Raw genomic sequence first — 20,975 nt, 5'->3', positions numbered from 1 at the left:
CTTTTCATGGAGGCCTTATCTGACTCCTCTCTCCATTTCTCTGTCAATCACCCTGTTTTAATTCTCTTTAGGGCATCTATTATTAGCTGACATTTTCCAGTCTATTGTCTGTCTTCCCCTACTAGAACATAAGACCTATGAAAGGAAAGCAGGGTTTTGTGTGATTCACCACTATATTCTCAGAGTTTAGAACAGTTCTTGGCACATAGTAGGAACTCAATACATATTTGTTGAATCATTAGAGCTGAGCGTTGACTACTTATTCCCTTTAGACGGGACCTAGGCTCTTCAGTGCTCCACAGTTCCCACTACTTCCTTTTAAAAATTTATTTTATTTTATTTAAAAAATTATTGTGTTTTTTTTTTTAATTTTCAGAGAAGGGATCTCACTATATTGCCTAGGCTGGTCACATACTCCTGGACTCAAGTGATCCATCTGCCTCAGCCTCCCAAAGTGCTGGGATTAGAGGCCACTGTGCCAGGCCAGTTCCTACTACGCCCTATTATGTCCCCAGCTGAGCTTGCTTTGTGCATTTATTGGCCCTTGTACGCATTTGAATTTTCAATCCCTGCTCATAAATGTCACTCTAATTGTCTTCAGGATCTTCAGAGCGGAGACTTTTTTTTATGTTTCTTTTCTTCCTTCAGTGTCTTGCATATAGTAGGAGGGGAAGGAATGAACATTCACTGAATATCCCCTACCTGTCAAACACAACAACAGTATAGTTTAATTTATATCCTTACAACAATGCTATGGAGCTGAGTAATATTATTTATATCTATTTTGCCAGTGAGGACACTGAGGCTTAGAGTTGTTCAGAGTCATATAGTAAATCAAGGATCAGGGATTGGAACCCACTCAGACAACATATAACCAGTATGAAGTGTTGTTGCTTCATATACCCAGTATGAAGGGTTGCTCGTGTGCGAGGAATGGTTGGTTGTTTTCAATTTGCAAAGGGGAGACTGGGCAATTGGATATTGCAGGTCAAGTTTTACTTGAGTAGTCCAGCTATTTATTTAGTTATCAATTTCATTCCACTGAGTGTATGGAGAATTAGCTGGAGATATTCCTACATTTGGCCAGAAGAGGCTTTGGAGATGTTAACCATGCCTTCTATATGAGAGTCCTGCTGTTGACAGATATGGAATCCAACAGCAGGGAGATTTTCCGAGATAGTTACTTCAGTGGAACCATCAGCTGTCACCAGATCACTGGACAAAGACAGAAACTGAACGCACCAAATATGTACCACACCACCAAAAATTCTTTTAAGTAACAAAATCTTATTTTTATTTTTATTTTTTTACAGAAATTCAGGTATTCCAACAAATTTCTTTACATTTCTTGGACCTTAAAAAAATTACACACAACTTTTGGACGCAATACAACAGAACAGAATGAGAAAGGGAGTCACTTTTTTTGTTTTTTTTTTAAAAAGATAAAAACCTACTTCTTATATTTAATTAACAATTAGTGATTTACATGTGTATTACCTATATACAAATGGTACATCGTCAATGACCCATCTTCAGAGCACTGTGGTATGCTAAATTACACTTAGGTTTTATGGCAAAAACTTTTTTAAAACATTCACATGTGGATAGGAAGTACTTTCTTAGTTTTGTTCACACCACTGTTAGTGATGTAGGACTCCCGATGGAATTTGTAGTTTGCATGGATTAGAGAAAGCCAATACCTTTTGTTTTTATTGTAGATAAAGTAGACAGGTACCTCCCTTCAAATAAAATACGAATTCTTGAAAAGTTGTGTGTAATTAAATTTAGTAAGTAGGGTGTTATGGATGTAGTAGGGAGCTAATACTTAAAGCAACAAATAATCCTCAGAATGACTAATACTTTAGTTGTAGATACTAAGTATTCCCTTAATTTGGTTCTTTAGAAAAGCCACATCTCTGTGAATTGGGTTTTACTCCTTTGAGCATACCCATAATATGCTTTTAGCCATTTGAAACATAATGCCATTTATGGTGAAAAGATGGCCCATACCAGAAACATTTGGCTAAAATAGGAATGTGGTCCTAACAGAGAGAGGGTAAGAGAAGTGAACCCTGATCTGTATCACTTCTTGTGTTATCCTCCATCTGATGTTCTAGTGATATACACTGATTTGTTCTAATTTTGAATATATGAATAAAAGCATTCTACATGTCCATGTTTTCTCCTCAGGTATAGAACATGGTTTGGCTTCCATTAAGTACCCTTGCATGTATTTTAGCTTGTGTTCATTCTCAGGCAATGGGCTATTTCAATATTAAATATTTCTTTGTTGTTGGATATTAGCAGGATATGTGGTGAGGGTGATGATGGGGGAAGCCTGGGAGCAAATGATTGTTGAAGTCAACTGGTTAGTTGTTAACTACTTCCAGATGTCAGCCAACTAAAATGAATCTGAGTATTTTTGAAACCAACATTAGTAAACAAAAAGGTAACTTATTCCTACCGAGTTTTTTCAACCTGTATAAGTGTATAGTCATTTATTTCTAAGGCTATTAAATTATTATTTATTTTGTTAGTACCACTTACTATTATTTAGAAATATGTTTAATGGAATGATTTTTAAAAAAATAAAAATGAGTGCCCATCAGTAAGGGAAATAGAAGACATGGATTTCTGATAACATGTATGGCAAAGAAATAGGAAAAAAGTAGGAGATATTTTAGATACTTATTTATAAAGTATATTAAATTCCTATGCATATACTAGGGAGAATTAGAAAAAAAGTGTTTATTTGATAGTAGCCTATAATATTACACGTGAGCTTCCAAGGTGAAAATGAACTTTTTCTATATTTTTCAGAGTTCCTTGATGCTGTTTCCAGAAAGATAGGGAAATCTATGTTGCTTGGGAACCTATGATGTAAAGATGTACTTCCTGTAATATACAGCTTGATGGAGGAATAGTATATGGCATAAACACTTTCTCAGTAATAACTTGTATGGACAGATTAAACAGAACACAGACTTGGTAAAAAGTTTGAAGCGTTACGTCTCTTAATAACTGAGTGGTTGTAACTAATTACACAGTGAAGTAAATGAATGGTAGAGATGAAGAACCAAAGGTCACGGCTCCTATGAAAACATTCAGAGGCATTTTCTAAGATGCTTCCTCAATAAATGACGCTTGATCAGCCTCTTGGCTATTGAGATAGGAATAATTTAGAACTAACTGCCTTTTTAAAAATTCTGTTGAAAGGTTAAAGCTTTTTGTTTTCAGTTTGATTTAAAAAGGACAGTTTACAAACCTCAGTACGTATATATTTTACATGTTAACTCTAGAGCATTTATATTCCTCTTCCTTAATATATTTCCTGAATATGATTTTTCATGAACGTTTTCTGATCTCATCCAATGAGTTTCCAATGAGCTGGTGTTTAATCCATGATCACATCTCTTTCCAGAAAATCATTCCCATCTCTGCTGATCTAGATTTAGAAAGTGCGTTGACAAGTGAATGTTCCATTCTTGTTCATATTCTTCTATATACTCTGATCTCTCTCAGGCGTATTCCTTCTTGATTTTGATGTACAAAAGCTGTTATTCGATTCGTTTAGCTGTTATTCGATTTGTTTAGCTGTTATTCGATTTGTTTTGTGCTCATTCTAGAGAATATTGGCTTAGCAGAACTGCAGAAATTGGAGGGAAGAGAGAGAAAAAGGGTGGGGGGGGAGAGAAAAAATACATCATTTTCTGTCTGCAAGATTTTTGTGCATAATATTTGTCATGGAAAAACTATACCAATGAATGGTTCAAATGCATTTTGCATTTGTTACCAAACAATACTGGAAAGTTTGAGATTTCTGTTCCATTCAACCCACAGTACAGTCTTCCCAGCAAGAAGAACATGAGTATTCCCTCCATCTGGGTCAAGATTAGAGGCTGCTTTGAAGGAGCAAGGAAAAATGTGGACCGTTCCCAAGTATCACTGACTTTTCTGCTTAGCATGGAAAAATGTGTCACTTGAGTGTTTTCCTTTTCTTTCCAAGTTTTATTTATTTGAACTCAACATTATAGCAGCTACAAAAGAAATTATTATAAAGATTAATCACCCACAATTTAATCACTTGGACACAACTGTTTTCTTCCTATATTTCTTTCCATTCCTTATCTAAGTGGGAAATTATTTCATACAATTGTAATTACAGTATAGATGATACTTTAAACATTTAAACATTACATTAAAGACAATTTTCTAAATTTCCATTGTCCATATCATCAGCATAAGTTTCTTTTATTTATTTATTTACTTAATTTATAATATAGAGACAGGGTTTCACCATGTTGCCCAGGCTGATCTCGAACCCCTGAGCTGAAATGAGCCACCTTCCCCAGCCTCCCAGAGTGTAGGGATGACAGGTGTGCGCTACCGTGCCCTACCATCAGCATGAATTTTCAATGGCTGCATAATATTCTGCCTCATTCTCATTCCTTTCCACTCTATGCTCAATATTCCATTTGCAACTGTTTCACTATTGTCAGACATATAGGTAGGTTTCCGATTTATTATTATAAATATGAATATCTTTTATATAAAGATCTATTTATATTTTAAAATATTTCTTGGCTGGGTGTTACGGCTCACACTTGTAATCCCAGCATTTCGGGAAGCTGAGGCGGGAGGATCTTTTGAGCTCAGATGTTTGAGATCAGCTTGTAGTCATCATAGTGAAACCCCATCTCTACAAAACATACAAAAATTAGCCGAGTGTGGTGGTGCGCCTGTAGTCCCAGCTACTCAAGGGGCTAACGTGGGAGGATCGCTTGAGCCCAGGAGGTCGAGGTTGTGGTAAGCAAAGATCGCGCCACTGCACTCCAGCCTGGGTGACAGAGTAAGACCCTCCCTGTCACACACAAAAAATTTTGTTTCTTTTGGATGAATTCTCAGGGGATAATTACTTTTCCTTTTCTCCAATAGATTAGGGACTGATCCTGTATCAATACAGCTAGACCTCAAACAGTATGATTAACCTTATTCTTTGAATGATTTTCATAGATTTTTGTCACTGTGAACCAGGGGTTAAGGGTATCTTATATATTGGGAAGTTGGGTAAATACAGCTGGCTGGTCACGGTGTGCCATATTTGGGCCAAAAGGAAACAGCCTGTTAGGCTTTGCATCACAGAGCACTTTATTTTTTATTTATTTGTTTTTATTTTTATTTACTTTTGAGATGGAGTCTCACTCTGTCACCCAGGCCAGAGTGCAGTGGCATGATCTTGGTTCACTGCAACCTCTGCCTCCCAGGTTCAAGCGATTCTCCTGCCTCAGCCTCCTGAGTAGCTGGGATTACAGGCATGTGCCACCACACCTGGCTGATTTTTGTGTTTTTAGTAGAGACAGGGTTTTGCCATGTTGGCCAGGCTGGTCTTGAACTCCTGACCTCAAGTGATCCACCTGCCTCGGCCTCCCAAAGTGCTGGGATTATAGGCATGAGCCACTGTGCCCAGCCGAGGTTTTGCGTCACAGAGCACTTTAAAACACAAGATAAGATATGGTTTCTGAATGTGTGCTAGAAAATCCTCTGGATCATTCTGTTGTTGTTTTTGGTATGTTCCCCCTTGTTTTTCAATACACTTAAAAAAATCGTATCCACATTATGATCTTAATGAACTTCTCTCAGCAAGAGAACTCACGGTTACTTTAATATACCCAGACTACACAGAGGATAATTGAAATATGATCATGTCATAATGATGATTAGTCTATAATGATTATCTGAGATTGAGTCATGCTGGCAGAAGCCCTACGGAAAGGAATACTTTCTTTAGATATTATTAAAAGCAAAACAATCAACCACTGTGGAAAGCAGTTTGGAAATTTCTCCAACAACTTAAAACAGAACTATCATTCAACCCAGCAATCCCATTAGTGGCTATATGCCCAAAGGAAAATAAATCCTTCTACCAAAAAGATACATGCACTCAAATGTTCGTTGCAGCACTATTAACAAAAGCAAAGACATGGGATCCACCTAGGGGCCCATTAGTAGTGGACTGGATAAAGAAAATGTGGTACATACACACCATGGAATAGTATGTGGCCATAAAAAATTGGCTGGGCACTGTGGCTCGTGCCTGCTATCCCAGCACTTTGGGAGGCTAAGGTGGGCAGATCACTTGAGGTCAGGAGTTCGAGACCAGCCTGGTCAATATAGCAAAAACCCATCTCTACTAAAAATACAAAAATTAGCTAGGCATGGTGGCAGGCACCTGTAGTCTCAAGCTACTTGGGAGGCTGAGGCAGGAGAATCACTTGAACCCGGGAAGCAGAGGTTGCAGTGAGCTGAGATCACACCACTGCACTCCAGCCTGGGTGACAGAGCAAGACGCTGTCTCAAAAAAAAAAAAAAAGTATAACTAGAGGGATGAATAGGGAGACCACAGAGGGCCATCTATGTGTGTGTGGGGCAGGGGAAAACGGGGTCAGGAGGGTAGTCCTCATTTTCTTGAGGTTCTCAAGTAAGTACACTCCTAATTTCATAATAGAAAAGCCTGCTTTGGTGTGAATCATTCATTGGCATCCATGAACCAGAGACTCCCTGTTTCTCTCTCCTTGGTGCTAAGCTGCCTGGTTTGACTTTATGACATCACAGGATGAAGGAAAAGTAAGATTACCAAGAAGGAAGTACATGTATCTAAGGCTGCATCCCAGTCAGGGTGAGACCTGTTCTCAGTGGGCTGGGAAGGGAGCAGTGAGTGTTGGAAGGACTTTAGATCAGACCCCAGGGTAGTGACACCCATACCTGCGGGAGGTAGAGGGGAGAAGGAAGCCTCCAGCAGGGCAGATGTCTCCCTGGGAAGAACCTCAGCTCTCTTACAGGAAGGGAACATTTGCGGCCAGTTTCACAAAACTTTCTTTTTCTCCTTCATCATCTGGGCCCACAGCCTGGGGCCTGACCCTAAAAGGTCATTCATCAACAACCCTTCTTGAATCTGCTCTGGTCTTGGGTCACCCGTGGCCTTCATATGGCCAAATCCCTCATTAGATCCCTCACTGTAACTTCACTCTTTTTGTTTTTCTTGAGACAGAATCTCACTCTGTTGCCCACGCTGGAGTGCAGTGGTGTGATCTCGGCTCACTGCAACCTCCGCCTCCCTGGTTCAAGCGATTCTCCTGCCTAAGCTTCCCGAGTAGCTGTGATTACAGGTATGCGCCACCATGCCCAGCTAATTTTTTATTTTTAGTACAGATGGGGTTTCACCATGTTGGCCAGGCTGGTCTCGAACTCCTGAGCTCAGGTGATCCACCCACCTCGGCCTCCCAAAGTGCTGGGATTATAGGAGTGAGCCACCGCACCCGGCCTAATCTCACTATTGATTAGTCAATCCTTCATTCCTAAAGCTCTCTTCTTCTTCTCCCTCCTCCCCCTCCTTCTCCTCTCCCTCCTCCTCTTCCTCTTCTTCTTTTTGAGACAGGGTCTTGCTCTGTGACTCAGGCTTCTTGACTACAGCGGCACGATCATAGCTCACTGCGGCCTCTACCACCTCCAGGCTCAAATGATCCTCCCACCTCAGCCTCCCACATAACTAGGACCACAGGCACACGTTACCATGCCCAGCTAATTTAAAATTTTTTTTTATACAGATGGGGTCTCATTATGTTTCCCAGGCTGGTTTCAAACTCCTGGACTCAAGTGATCCTCCCACCTTGGTCTCCTGAAGTATTGGGATTACAGGCATGAGCCACTGCACCTGGCCATTAAAGGTTTCTTCTTTGTTGAGTATTGTCAACTCTGGGACTGTACTTCTGACCCACAGTATCTGTGGTGGGCAGGGAGCTGAGAAGTAAGTGGGAAAATGAAAGTGTGAAGCCAGTGAGCCAGGCCTGGAATAGGGTGAGGCAAGTGAGTGTCTAGGGTATAAAATTTAAGGAGCTCGCTTGCAGGGTCATGCAAGTGTGAGGTGAGTGCTTCTTTAAAACTTGCAGGGCCAGTCGTGGTGGCTCATGCTTGTAATCCCAGCACTTCGGGAGGCTAAGGTGGCAGGATTGCTTGACCCAGGAGTTCAAGACCAGCCTGGGCAACATAAGGAGATGCTGTGTCTACAAAAAATAAAAAAAAATTAGCCAGGTATGATGGTGCACACCAGTGGTCCCAGCTACGTGGGAGGTTTAGGTGGGAGGATCGTTTGAGACCAGGAGGTCGAGGCTGCAGTGAGCCATGAACGCACCACTGCACTCCAGACTGGATGACAGAGCAAGACTGTCTCAAAAAACAAGCAAGCAAACAAACAAACAAACAAACAAAAAAACAAAAAAGCTTGCCCCCTAGGTACCTAGCTTGCCTCACCCTAATCCCAGCCTTGCCCATGAGTGCATGCTGCTCATCAGAAGGCGTGCTGGGAATGTTTGCTCGGATTTGAGTTACTTAGACACTGCGACCAGAGCATATTTTTTCTTCCTACTGCATGACACCACCACGCAACAGAAACCCCAGGGCATGCAGAAGTTCTGCAGACTCTTAGGCTGAATAATAATAACCAGCTGTGATCAGAACACAACTACTCCCCACAGAATATCAGGAAAACACTTTGTTGGGGGAGTAAAATTAGAATGTTATTACAACTACTTAGATAGTATGCACATGAAGAGTTTTCCACCTGAAGGCTTGGCAAGGACTAGCTCTTCAAACAGATTTGTAAAGAGAGTAAGTGGAAGGAAATAAAAGTCAGAATTTTCCTCTCCAGATGTGGCCATCACTCCTTCAGTCTTAAGACCGTGAGACACGAGGACAATTTGCAGAATTTGGTGGAAGCATCAGTGTGGTGTAATTGCCACCTTGTGAAACATTCTGCTCTTTTAAAAACTTTGCTAACATTTCCCATGCACCATGGATGTTGCCTATCAGGGGAGGTAATTTAAAATATGTCACATTCTCCCAGGTTTGTACAGAGCAGGAATGAATAAATAAGTCATTCAATGCTGCTTTGGATCTTTGTTCAGTCAGATTTGTCCTTGTAACATGTCATGGGCTCGGAGTTGCCCATGTTGCATTTCCAAAGGGCTCTTTGCAAATCCTTTTCAAAGCTGTCATTTGAATCACTGCTCATGAGTGCAGCATTTATAATGGCCCTATTGTCCAGGCTATCTAAATGCTACTTGGCTGAATTTTCCACGTGTTTACAGATGTTGAAATGTCTCCCGTGGTTGGTTTCTGCTCATTGTTCCTGTCTGACCTTTTTAATTAGGGTCTGGAGCCCCCACAGTCAGGAGAGCTGACTCCTCCTGTCTCCCTTTGGATCTGACATACCGATTTCAGCACAGGAGACGATGGAGGATAATTACTAAAATTATTCTAGCTACTTATGCAGATCTTCGGTGAGAAGGGGCAGAAAATGGCCTAAGAGTCAGGCCTTGATAATTCTGTGCTATTTCTGTATGCAGTGGACAATGAGACTTTGACACAAGGCACAACACTTTCTCATGTGTTTTTTTCTTTGGAAAGTAAGTATTTCACAAGAAGGGATTTCAATTAATTCATGAACGTCTCTTTCTCTTCTTCTTCCACTCCTTCCCCTTAAGGAACACTGTGAAATATATTAAAAGCAAGAAAACAGGCACAATTACTTGGCAGGCCTTACCCAGGCACATTGAAAATAGAATGTTACTGCTGATTTATAAATCCTAATAATATTAACTGTCCAGTTTTGGCATGAAGCCATTCCATATTTTACATAGGTTGAAAGGCTTTTACTATTGAAGCCCAGAAGACAGGTCCATGGCAGGGTGACAGTGTAGCATCCTTGACTCTTAGTGCATTTGACGAGAACTAATAAATTGGCAGCCAGGCACGGCGGTGGCTCACGCCTGTAATCCCAGCACTTTGGGAGGCCAAGGCAGGCAAATCACCTGAGGTCAGGAGTTCGAAACTAGTGTGTCCAACATGGTAAAACCCTGTCTTTACTAAAAATACAAAAATTAGCCAGGTATGGTGGCAGGTGCTTGTAATCCCAGCTACTTGGGAGGCTGAGGCAGGATAATCACTTGAACCCAGGAGGCGGAGGTTGCAGTGAGTTGAGATCACGCCACTGCACTCCAACCTGGGTGACAGAGTAAGACTCCATCTAAAAAAAGAATTAATAAATTAGGTGGTGATCCTAATGTTCTGTCCCTACTTTAGTGACTGACATGCACTTTCCTGAAAGTGCTGTCCTTTGAAATACTTTGAAAGTGTTGGCTTTTCAAAATAATAAATTCATCTCTGTTCATTGTCATTTAATATTGAGCTTCATACATGTTCCTTTAAGCTTCCTCTCCTTCCTGTGTGGGAAAGACTACCAGCTTTGTATCATTTTCCTGTTTCTTGATTCTGTCCTTACTTCCCTTCCTGCCAGAGGTACTCTCTCTCTCTCAGCGAGGTCTGTCCCACAGGCGTTCTTTCTCCAAATATCATCTTGAAGTCAATTGGCCTTCCTTGATAATATGTTTCCTGATTTTCTCGGCGGCATATAGTTCAGTGGTTAAATGTGTGTGTTCAGGAGCCATTCTCCCTGGCTTTCAACCCTAATTCAACAACTTACCAGCTGGGTAACTCTAGAGAAGATGTTTTACATATCTGTGCTTCAATTTCCCCATTCAAAAGGCTGGGGTACTTCCTTTCCAACCTGTCCTGAAGATTGAAATGATGCTTATAAGGTGTTTATAACAGAAAGTATAAACCTGGCACATAGAAAGAGCTCAATAAATATTGACAGTATATATATATATATATATATATTAGAAATGGGGTCTCACTCTGTCACCAAGGCTGGAATGCAGTGGCAAAATCACAGCTCACTGCAGCCTTGACTTTCTGGGCTCAAGCGATCTTCCCACCTCAGCCCCGTAAGTAGCTGGGACTACAGGCGCATACCACCATGCCTGGCTAATTTTTGTAGAGACAGAGTTTTGTTGCCAAGGCTGGTCTCGAACTCCTGGGCTCAAGCGATCCGCCTGCCTCAGCCTCCCGAAGTGCTGAGATTATAGGCATGAGCCATCATGCCTAGCCAATAATTTTTTTTTAGACACAGTGTCTCATGCTGTCACTGAAGCTGGAGTGTAGTGTCAAGATGACAGCCCACTGCAGCCTCAAACTTCTGAGCTCAAGCAGTTCTCCCACCTCAGCCTCCCAGAGTGCTGGGATTACAGGCATGAACCACCGCGCCTGGCCCTTTCCAGCTTCGTGGCCCATAAATGTCTTTCTGAAGGAACTGGAAGCAATATCTTTGAAATGTAAACATCAGAGGAGATTGTGCCCCTCTCTCCCAGTTTCTGAGTGACGGCAGGAGCCTAACTTTGGTAGGTGCCTTGCTTCCAGTTGTAAAACTACCTGTCATAAAGACAAGAGAAGTTTATTTTCCCTTTGTATAAAACCAATTAATTAACAGATAATCACCCTCAATTACCAGGTGAATTTAGGATGCACTATATGTAATAAATGGTGCTGCCAAGTCCTCTTACTTGAGGACTAGTTATTGTGTGCCTTGAGAACTTTTATGTAATGGGTGGTACTGGCTGTATAAAAGGGTGAGATTTCGGCTAGGCACAGTGGCTCACACTTGTAATCTCAGCACTTTGGGAGGCTGAGGCGGGCAGATCACCTGAGGTCAGGAGTTCGAGACCAGCCTGGCCAACTGTTGAAACCCTGTCTCTAATAAATACAAAAATTAGCGGGGTGTGGTGGTGGGTGCCTGTAATCCCAGCTACTAGGGAGGCTGAGGCAGAAGAATCGCTTGAGCCTGGGAGGTGGAGGTTGCAATGAGCTGAGACGGTGCCACTGTACTCCAGCCTGGGCAACAGAGTGAGACTCTGTATCAAAAAAAAAAAAAAAAAGGGGGTGACATTTCTTTCTGTCAGCAATCTCTTAGCAAATTGCCTGTGATGCGGATCCCATTCTGGTTTAATTCTTATTCAATAATACACCTTTTCTTTTTCTACTACCTTTATGGAAAGGTTTTCTGGGTTGGGAGAAGATGTTGTTATTAATTATATTACCTGAACAAAGTATATTGATATATCTGTGTTTGTGCATCTAATTGCTTTATTTAATGCTTTATTTAATCCTCTTTTAGCAAGGAATTTACAATAGAAAGGATTGTCTTTTGCAAATTTCTCAGAAAGCACTAGAATCAGTGTATTTAATAAGTAGATTACTAACAATTATCTATAAAAACCCAAGTGATGTTCCCCTTTCTTCTAAATACTCTGTAAGTTTCAGTGATATTGTGGTAAGGTACAGCTCTTTAAAACCTTAAGTGCATTCTCTCCTCCAGGAAGCTGTGAGGCTTTCGTTTCTCAGCATGTGAACCTATGGTCTTAGTGAATCTTTAGCAGGCAGAGAGTTCAGGATCACGAAGTTTTACATGCCTTTGTTACCACAAATTTAATAGTCCTGGTCCTAATTATCCTTATGGGTGTTTATTGTAATGAAATAAGACATTTGAGTATGATGTATGCTTCCTCTCTAGACCAAAGGGAAGCGGACTGCAGAGTCCAGAAGGCAATTTATACCCAAGATCTAATGAACACGCACACATAAGCACACACACCCACGGCCCTGTGAGAGAAGTAACCAAGAATTAAGGCATTTAGTAGCTGTGCAATACATCACTGGCTGGCTGACACTGGTTAGCCACAAATGACGTGGCAGTCATGGAAAGCCAGAGACTGCTAAATAGAATTTTAGAATTTTGGGGCTTTCTAAAATGCAGAAATAAACAGATTGTTCTTCAGCTTAAAACTTTTTTTTTTTTTTTTTTTTGAGATGGAGTCTCACTCTGTCACCTGGGCTGGAGTGCAGTGGTGCAATCTTGGCTCATTGCAATCTCTGCCTCCCGTGTTCAACTGATTCTCCTGCCTCAGCCTCCCAAGTAGCTGGGACTACAGGTGTGCGCCACCATGCCTAGCAAATTTTTGTATTTTTAGTAGAGATGGGGTTTCATCATGTTGGCCAGGCTGGTCTTGAACTCCTGACCTCAAGTGATCCACCCACCTTAGCCTCCCAAAGTACTGGGATTACAGGCATGAGCCACTGAGCCCAGCCCAGCTTAAAACTTTTTAGCAGTGATACCTTCTACTGAATATGCATGACTGCCTAGCACAGCTAATGAGGCCTCCTGTGGTCTCTCCCTGCTCCAGCCCCTCCTCTGGGGTTTCCCACCTCAGACTGCGCTCCAGCACCCTGGATGTGTTCTACCTCTGGGCCTTTGCTCCACCTCTGGGCCTTTGCTCCTTCTGCTGGAAAAGCCCTTCCTCCAGTTTTCTAACTGGTGAACACCTGTTCATGTTTCACATTTCATCATTTCATCTTAGGTTGCTTCCCTGGGAGGCATTTCCTGAACTGTTCTTGTCTTTTTTGGGTTTCTGTTTTGCCCCCAGTCATCCGTTAATGGAGCTCACCTTTTGGACAGTGAGCTCCTCAAGTGCAAGGGCCACTTCACCCATCCAAGTGGTAACTGGGCCTGACCCTGCTTAGCTTCTGAGATCAGGCAAGATTGAGCATGTTCAGGTGGGTATGGCTGCAGACAACGGGCATTTTTGAGAAGCCACAGTGTCCCTAGCACCCAGAGGAAAGCCTGGCACATAGTTGCTGCTCAACAACCCCTGGTGTTTACTGAAAGGAGCCTTAGGCTGTGGACTGAATTATGTCTCCCAAAGTGTAAATATTGAAGCCCTAACCCCCAATACGACTGTATTTGGAGATAGCGCCTTTAAGAGGACAATTAAGATAAAATGAGATCTTCAGGGTGGGGCCCCAATCCAATGTGACTGATCTCTTTATAGGAGGAAGAAATACCAGGTGCGCATGCTCCGAGAAAAAGCCATCTGAGGACGCAGCAAGAAGGCCGCCATCTACAAGCCAAGGAGAGGGGCCTCAGGAGAAATCGAACCTGTCACACCTTGATCTTGGACTTCCAGCCTTCAGAACTGTGAGAAAGTAAATTTCTGTGTTCAAACTACCAGGTCTGTGGGATTTTTTATGGCAGCCCTAGCAGACTAAGACAGGCGTCAATGGTTCCAATGTTTTCATTTTTTTTTCAGGTAAGCAGACCGAAGCCCAGAGAGATGAAGCAATTTGCCCAAAGTCACATACCAAGTTAACTGAAGAGTTGGGATTAGAATCCAGCTCTTGTGACTTCTCTCTTTTCAGTTTCCCTTCCCACTCCCCCCACTGAAAAGCTTTTGAGTGACTCTTTTAGAAATCCCGGTTCTGTATATGAAGCAGAATTGAGCACAGCTGCTCTATTGAAGGGCTCAGAGCTCCCAGGCTTTTCTCTCTCCTCTGCCCCTTTTCCCTGTTGCACCTCTGCAGCGTCCTGAGGGTTGATGGAATCTAGTTTGAAAGCTATTGCTCTACCTCACTGCCTCCTGAATGCAATGTCACAAATTTTCCCAACTTGCCATTTCTCTCACACTGACATAAAGCATTAGAAACCTGTTGTGAAGTAGGAAAGCTAACTGGGTCAGTAGCTGATAAGATAATCTGGCCTAGGGGATAGATGATTAGGATTTCAGAGAAGGAAAGGTCACCCAATTGATTTGACTCTGTCCTGGGGCGATGATATGGTGAAGATTTCTACAGATGCAGCAGAAACATCCGGAAACCAGGTGTGTCCCAGCTCTGGTCTGGGAACCATTTCATAAATTGGCAAATATCCAGAATATACACATGGCTAATTCTGAGGTGTACTGAAGTTTCAATAAAGCTACTTTGGTAATGACTAGGAGAAGAAAATCCTATGGCTGCACTTTGTTAATGTTGTATGGCCACGGACAGTGTTTCTCTAATTATGGCCTGTGAACCTCCCTGGATCTCGATCACCTGCATATTTGGGAATATGCAGGTTCCAGGGTCCCACCTGAAACTACAGAATCAGTATTGAGAACCCAGGTGATTCTCATGTACACTCAAGTGTAAGATTATTAGCACCTGGACTTTGGAAGCAGCCAGATAAAAGTATGAATCCCGGGTTGGCTACTTCCTAGATGTGGCCAAGTCATTTTACTTGCCATGCTTTTGCTTTTCTTGTCTGTAAAGTGGACATAATACCTATTTTACAGGGTGGTTTTGAGGAATAAGGTCAGCTTTAAAAATTTATCCTCTTTAGGGAGACAGAGAGAGGAGATGAAATAGAGTAGAATTGAGAAAAGCAGCTTCTTAGACCTCTCTGTGAAGTTTTTCTTATTTCAACAAATAATAAAAAATTCATATACTTTCTTAGTGCTTGTTTGGACTTAAGAATTTAAAAATAACTTGAGAGTTTTATAGGCATCAAGGATGATGTCTGAGTGCTGGAAATACTTGACCTTTGGCTGGAAGGTGGAGTGAAGGTGCCAGCGGACTGAACCCTGGGAGACTGTCTTCTGTTTTATGAATGTGGTCATGCTCTGAGTCAAATGATGTCCCTGGTAAGGACATCTCGCAGAAAAGCTTAGAAATCAGCTGTAATCCTTGTTCCCTGCAAGACCCTTGACTTGGATGTTAAGAGTTCCCTATAATGATAATAGCTACCTTTACTGAGCACTACTTGTTAGCCAGGCATTGTGCTAAGTGCTTTATGTGCATTATGCTATGCAATCCTGCAAATACCGTTACGGGGCAGGTAATATTATTAATGCTATTTTAGCAATGACAAAAGTAACTCACTGATTAGGACTCTGAGTAGTATCCATACCACTGTAAGGATAACAAAGAGCAAAGGCAGATTAGGTCCAGCTCTGCTGTTTGTTGGGTGTTTTATTTAGATTTAACCCCTAGACAAGTCTGAGTCTTGATATGGTCTTGCCTATTACTCTACTTCTTTCTCTGCTGTGCACAGATGGAGACTGGCATCTGTATTAATACCAGGTTGTGTGCTTAAAGTCCAATGAATAGCATTTTTTTTTTTTTTTGAGATGGGGTCTCATTCTGTTGCCCCGGCTGGAGTGCAGTGGTGCGATCTCTGCTCACTGCAACCTCCGCCTCCCAGGTTCAAGCAAATCTCCCACCTCAGCCTCCTGAGTAGCTGGGATTACAGGGGTATGCCACCATGCCTGGCCAATTTTTGCATTTTTAGTGGAGATGGGGTTTCACCATGTTGGCTAGGCTGGTCTCGAACTCCTGACCTCAGGCGATCCACCTTCCTTGGTCTCCCAAAGAGCTGGGATTACAGGCGTGAGCCACTGCACTGAGCCCAATGAATAGCATTTAATAAATGTTTGTAAATGCTCTGAATGTACTATGATAATACAACAAAGTTGTACACATAAGATTATCATAGCAAAAAACGGAGAGTAACCTTGGTTACTTCTATATAGTTATTTAATTTTAATTTTTTTTTTGAGATGGAGCCTTGCTCTGTCACCCAGGCTGGAGTACAGTGGCGTGATCTTGGCTCACTGCAACCTCCACCTCCTAGCCTCCTAGGTTCAAGCGATTCTCCTGCTTCAGCCTCCTGAGTAGCTGGGACTACAGATGTATACCACCATGCCCCTTTAATTTTTGTATTTTTGGTAGAGATGAAGTTTCACCATTTTGGCCAGGCTGGTCTTGAACTACTGACCTCAAGTGATCAGCTCACGTCTGCCTCCCAAAGTGCTGGGATTGCAGGTGTGAGCCACCGTGCCAGGCCAATTTTTTTTTTTTTTTTTTAGAGACAGAGTCTTGCCTTGTCAGCCAGGTTGGAGTGTAGTGGTATGATCACAGCTTACTGCAACCTTGAACTCTTGGGCTCAAGTGATCCTCCAGCCTCAGCCTCCCAAGTAGCTATGGCTACAGGTGCATACAATCAAATGTCTGGCTAATTAAAAACTTTTTTTTTTCTGTAGAGATAGTTTCTCACTATGTTGTCCAGGCTGGTCTTGAAATCCTGGCCTCAAGCAATCCTCCTGCCTCAGCGTTGGATTACAAGCATGAGCCACTGTGCCCAGCCTATACAGTCATTTAAAATGATTGTATAGCTCTATAATAAATGAATAACATACATACCATAATAAAAGAATAAAGCAGGATATGAAGTAGCATGATTAATGGAATCTCATTTTTGAAAATCAAATATGTTTATATGTACATAGAAAAAATATGGAAGGATCTACCCCATAATGTTAGTTGAGCTCTGAATGGTAGATTTAGGATTTTTTTTTTTTTGAGACAGTCTCACTCTGTCACCCAGGCTGGAGTGCAGTGGCGTGGTCTCAGCTCACTGCAACCTCTGCCTCCCGGGTTCAAGTGATTCTCTTGCCTCAGCCTCTGGAATAGCTGGGATTACAGGTGCCCGCCACCACACCTGGCTAATTTTTGTATTTTTAGTAGAGACGGGGTTTCTCTATGTTGGCCAGGCTGGTTTTGAACTGCTGACCTCGTGATCCGCTTGCCTCAGCTTCCCAAAGTGCTGGGATTACAGGTGTGAGCCACCATGCCCTACGATTTAGGATGTTTTTTGACTCTGAAAAAGAAAAATTGTCTGATTTTTCTTTTTCTGTTTTTATTTTTACAGTGAGCTGAACACACATCATTTTTATAACTGGGAAAAATGTGCCACTATTATTTTGAAAATTCCTTGGAAATAAAAAGCTAAACATTCTACCATCTTCCATGTTATTGTGGGTTTGTATTTGCTTCTCTAAGAGAGTGATTAGGAGATGCTCTGAAGACTCTCAGCACACCAAAAGGATAGCTATTCTAAACATTCCTTTTAGCACCTTCACATACATTCAATGCATTCCTCAATGTATCACCCAATGCATTCTTGTTGAATAAATGAATGAGCATTGAGAAGAAAATCTGTGATCAATATGCAAAGTGTTGCAAAAGAAGAACACTTTCATAAGGATGAGAAGTCATAACAATAGAGAATAATAACTTTTAATTTCTTTTTCTTAGATTCCTGGTAGCTGGATTAATTTGTGTTCAAAGTGATTCACTGAGTCTAGTGAGGTCCTAGAACAAGGTTGGGGCTGTTTAAGTCACTCTAAGAGCTCCCTCCAGACATTTCTGTCAGCCTGTCTACACCATATCTCTTTTCATTATTCTTGTTGCCTTTGGTGGCTGTCACAGACAGGAGGGCCAAATAATGCTCCTAGCAGCACATACCATTTCTGCTTTGTCCATCTCTTGCTCACTATAATAGGACATTCTTCTTCCACAGATAGAACAGATTTCTGGTTCTTAGAAAGGCTTCCCAACCTCTGCCCAGGCGTTCATTTTATTTGTGATTCAGAGAATGGCTCTTGGCCAACACAAGAGAATGCCAATTCAGGGACTACTGTGGTTTGAATGTCCCCTCCGAAACTCATGTTGAAATCTAATTGCCATTGTAATAGTATTAACAGTGGGAACTTTAAAAGGTGCTTAGGTCATGAGGGCTCATGATGGATTAATGCTGTTGTCACTGGGAGTGGGGTCCCAATAAAGGGATGAAATTTGGCCTGATTTCCTGTCTCACACATGATAAAGGGATGATATTCAGTCTGCTTTCCAGTCTCGCATGCCTGCTTGCCCTTCCGCCATGTTATGATGCAGCAAGAAGGCCCTCACCAGAAGCAGCCCCTCAGCCTTGGACTTCCCAGCTTCCAGAACTGTAAGAAATACATTTATGGGAGTCTCTCTGAATCTGCTGTGATTGTGGGGGCTGCCTGAAAAAGAGAATTCAAACAAAACAAAACTTTTTTTTTAATGGTATTCTGTTATAGCAACACAAAACAGAGTAAGAAACCCTTCAAAACAGACCCTTAATTTGGCAACTAGATGTCTCTGATATGAAAGTTGGGGGTAAGGCACCCAGATCTGCAGAAAGGCTCAAAAGATTTGTCCTCATAGCTGCAACAGTTGTGTCATAATGGTAGAAACAGAAATTCTTTACTATGGGAGATTAAAAAGAAATGAAACCTTCAGTGACCACCTACTCTGTTGCAGGCACGAGGCTGGGGAGCTGCTGGTGGGCTTCATGGTGCTGTGGTTCTCTCTATTCTCATCAGCCTGTGAGGCAAGAAAGTATTGGCAGCACCTCACAGGCCTTGTCCTCTTCATAGCCCCCTCCCGGGAGCCACATCAGTCTCCATTTCAGGTAAAAAAATGAATGAACAAAGCACAAAGATGGTCCTCACTGGCCACCTGAGCCTGGCGTGTCATCTACAGAAGAGCCTGGCTTCCCCGCCATTTCTCCCGTGGCCTCTGGCCTGAAATAGTTTTCTTCTTGTTAGCAGTTGATCTCAGCTCTGGGCAATGAGACCTTCACCCGGCCAGTGTTCAGAATCCACTGAACGGACTGAGGGGGAAGGACTGACAATCAGTTCTAAAGGGACAAACACACAGCCAATTTAGCTGCTTAGTTCCAGACCCTGCATGTAAACAGTAAGCTAGGAGCTCTGAGGCAAGTCTACTGCTCAAGGCAGCAACTGGGTATTTTCCCCTGAGCTCCACGGGGCGTTGTAATGCGGGGGAGGAAGGGGATGGAGCAAAGATTAAGATGCACAGGACCAGTAAGGCCTCCTGTCTGCTCTGCAGGTATAGAGCAGGAGAATCTCCCAACCACTTGTTTTTTTGGAGACAGGATTTCACTTTGTTGACCAGGTGAGTGAAATGGCACAATCATAGCTCACTGCAGCCTTAAAATCCTGGGCTCAAGGGACCCTCCCAACTCAGCCTCTTGAGTAGCTAGACTATAAGTGAGTGCCATGAAGCCTGGCTAATTTGTTATTTTTATTTTTTGAAGGGAAGAGGGTCTCACTATGTAGCCAGGCTGGTCTCAAACTCCTGGCCTCAAGTAATCCTCCTGCCTCGATCTCACAAACTTCTGGGATTACTGGCACAAGCCACCAAGCCTGCCAGATGTTTCCTTATCCTAAGAAGCGAATGAGAAGAGGAGAGAAGGAAAGATCTCTAGGAAATATAATTAGGACTGCTCTTTAATTAAAAAAAACTGATTGAACATGTATAATTTTGAGATGGTATAATATAGCAGGCAGAGTGTAGCAGCTTGAACTTGAAAATGTCTACCTCATCAAGGTAATATGTACATTGATTTTAAATGTTTCCATTAATTAATCCACTGAAATTCTTCATATTTCCAAGATTTCAGTTCTCATTGAAATCTTTCCAGAGTTCTCCTGTTAAACTTTGTTCATATAAAGATGACTTTATGGGAGAATATCCATTCTTAGAAAATGCTCTTTGGAAAAGCCAATACTTTCCTTGTTTTTGTTTCTGAGACAGAGTCTTGCTCTGTCACCCAGGCTGGAGTGCAGTGGTGTCATCTTGGCTCACTGCAACCTCTGCCTCCCAGGTTCAAGCGATTCTCCCACTTCAGCCTCCTGAGTAGCCAGGACTACAGGCTTGTGACACCACACCTGGCTAATTTTTGTATTTTTAGTAGAGCTGGGGTTTCCCCTTGTTGGCCAGGTTGGTTTTGAGCTCCTGACCTCAAGTGATCCACCTGCCTCAGCCTCCCAAAGTGTTGGGAGTACAGGCGTGAGCCACCACGCTAGGCCTGGAAAAGCCAATACTTGATTTTTAAAAAGTCAGACCATACAAATGATCTTATAATGAAGAGTCACCCCACTTCATCCCTTCTCATACCCGGTCTTACTCCCTGGAGACAAGCTCTTTTAATAGTTTCCAGTTTTATTGCAGTAGTTACTTCAGTAGTCTAAATACTATGTTAACATTTGTTTAATTATGCATTTATCAATTTTAGACACTATATGTTGAGTCTTCTCTAGAAAAGTGAAAATTCACCTCCGTTCCTTCTCACCTCCTTTCTCTCCCAATTTTGATTTTAAATAATGCCTTTGTGAGTTTAAATAATAGGTATACCTTTACTTCTTTTTTTTCTTCTCTTTCTGTCTTTGGTCAGATTCAACTCATCTCTACTTGATGTGAAGCTATCATGTAACTGTTCTTTTCCTTCCATCTTTCTAACTGCTGACTTTCTGATGTAAGCTTGACTTTTGACTTTTCAAAAGTCAGTATGGGGATTTTCAGTGGATTCATTAACGGAAACA

General features: G+C 42.0%; 1 protein-coding gene and 1 long non-coding RNA gene across 6 annotated transcripts in view; one reads left to right on the top strand and one right to left on the bottom strand.

Moving 5' to 3' along the window:
• The window catches only part of LOC112209803 (uncharacterized), a 32,058-nt gene extending 16,845 nt beyond the window's left edge, over positions 1 to 15,213 (top strand). For 2 of the 4 annotated variants that reach the window (XR_010158924.1, XR_010158926.1), the window contains one exon: positions 13,779 to 15,213. This is a non-coding gene — a long non-coding RNA (uncharacterized LOC112209803). Of the gene's footprint in view, positions 1 to 7,048; positions 7,167 to 13,778 lie in introns of all 4 variants that reach the window. The other 2 variants (XR_010158925.1, XR_010158927.1) reach the window with 2 other exon arrangements.
• LHFPL3 (LHFPL tetraspan subfamily member 3) overlaps positions 1,268 to 20,975 on the bottom strand; it is a 574,056-nt gene continuing 554,348 nt past the window's right edge. For both annotated transcript variants that reach the window (XM_527854.7, XM_003318729.6), the window contains one exon: positions 1,268 to 3,646. Coding sequence is in view for 1 of the 2 variants with exons in the window: in XM_003318729.6 (XP_003318777.1) it covers positions 3,618 to 3,646 (29 nt within the window). In the remaining variant the exon portion in view is untranslated. The remainder of the gene's footprint in view (positions 3,647 to 20,975) is intronic.

The sequence above is a fragment of the Pan troglodytes genome, chromosome 6 (genome assembly GCF_028858775.2).
Source record: "Pan troglodytes isolate AG18354 chromosome 6, NHGRI_mPanTro3-v2.0_pri, whole genome shotgun sequence".
In the NCBI taxonomy this organism is placed as follows: domain Eukaryota; kingdom Metazoa; phylum Chordata; class Mammalia; order Primates; family Hominidae; genus Pan; species Pan troglodytes.
The sequence above is the reverse complement of the archived record's forward strand: the minus strand, read 5'-3'. Positions and strand labels throughout refer to the sequence as shown.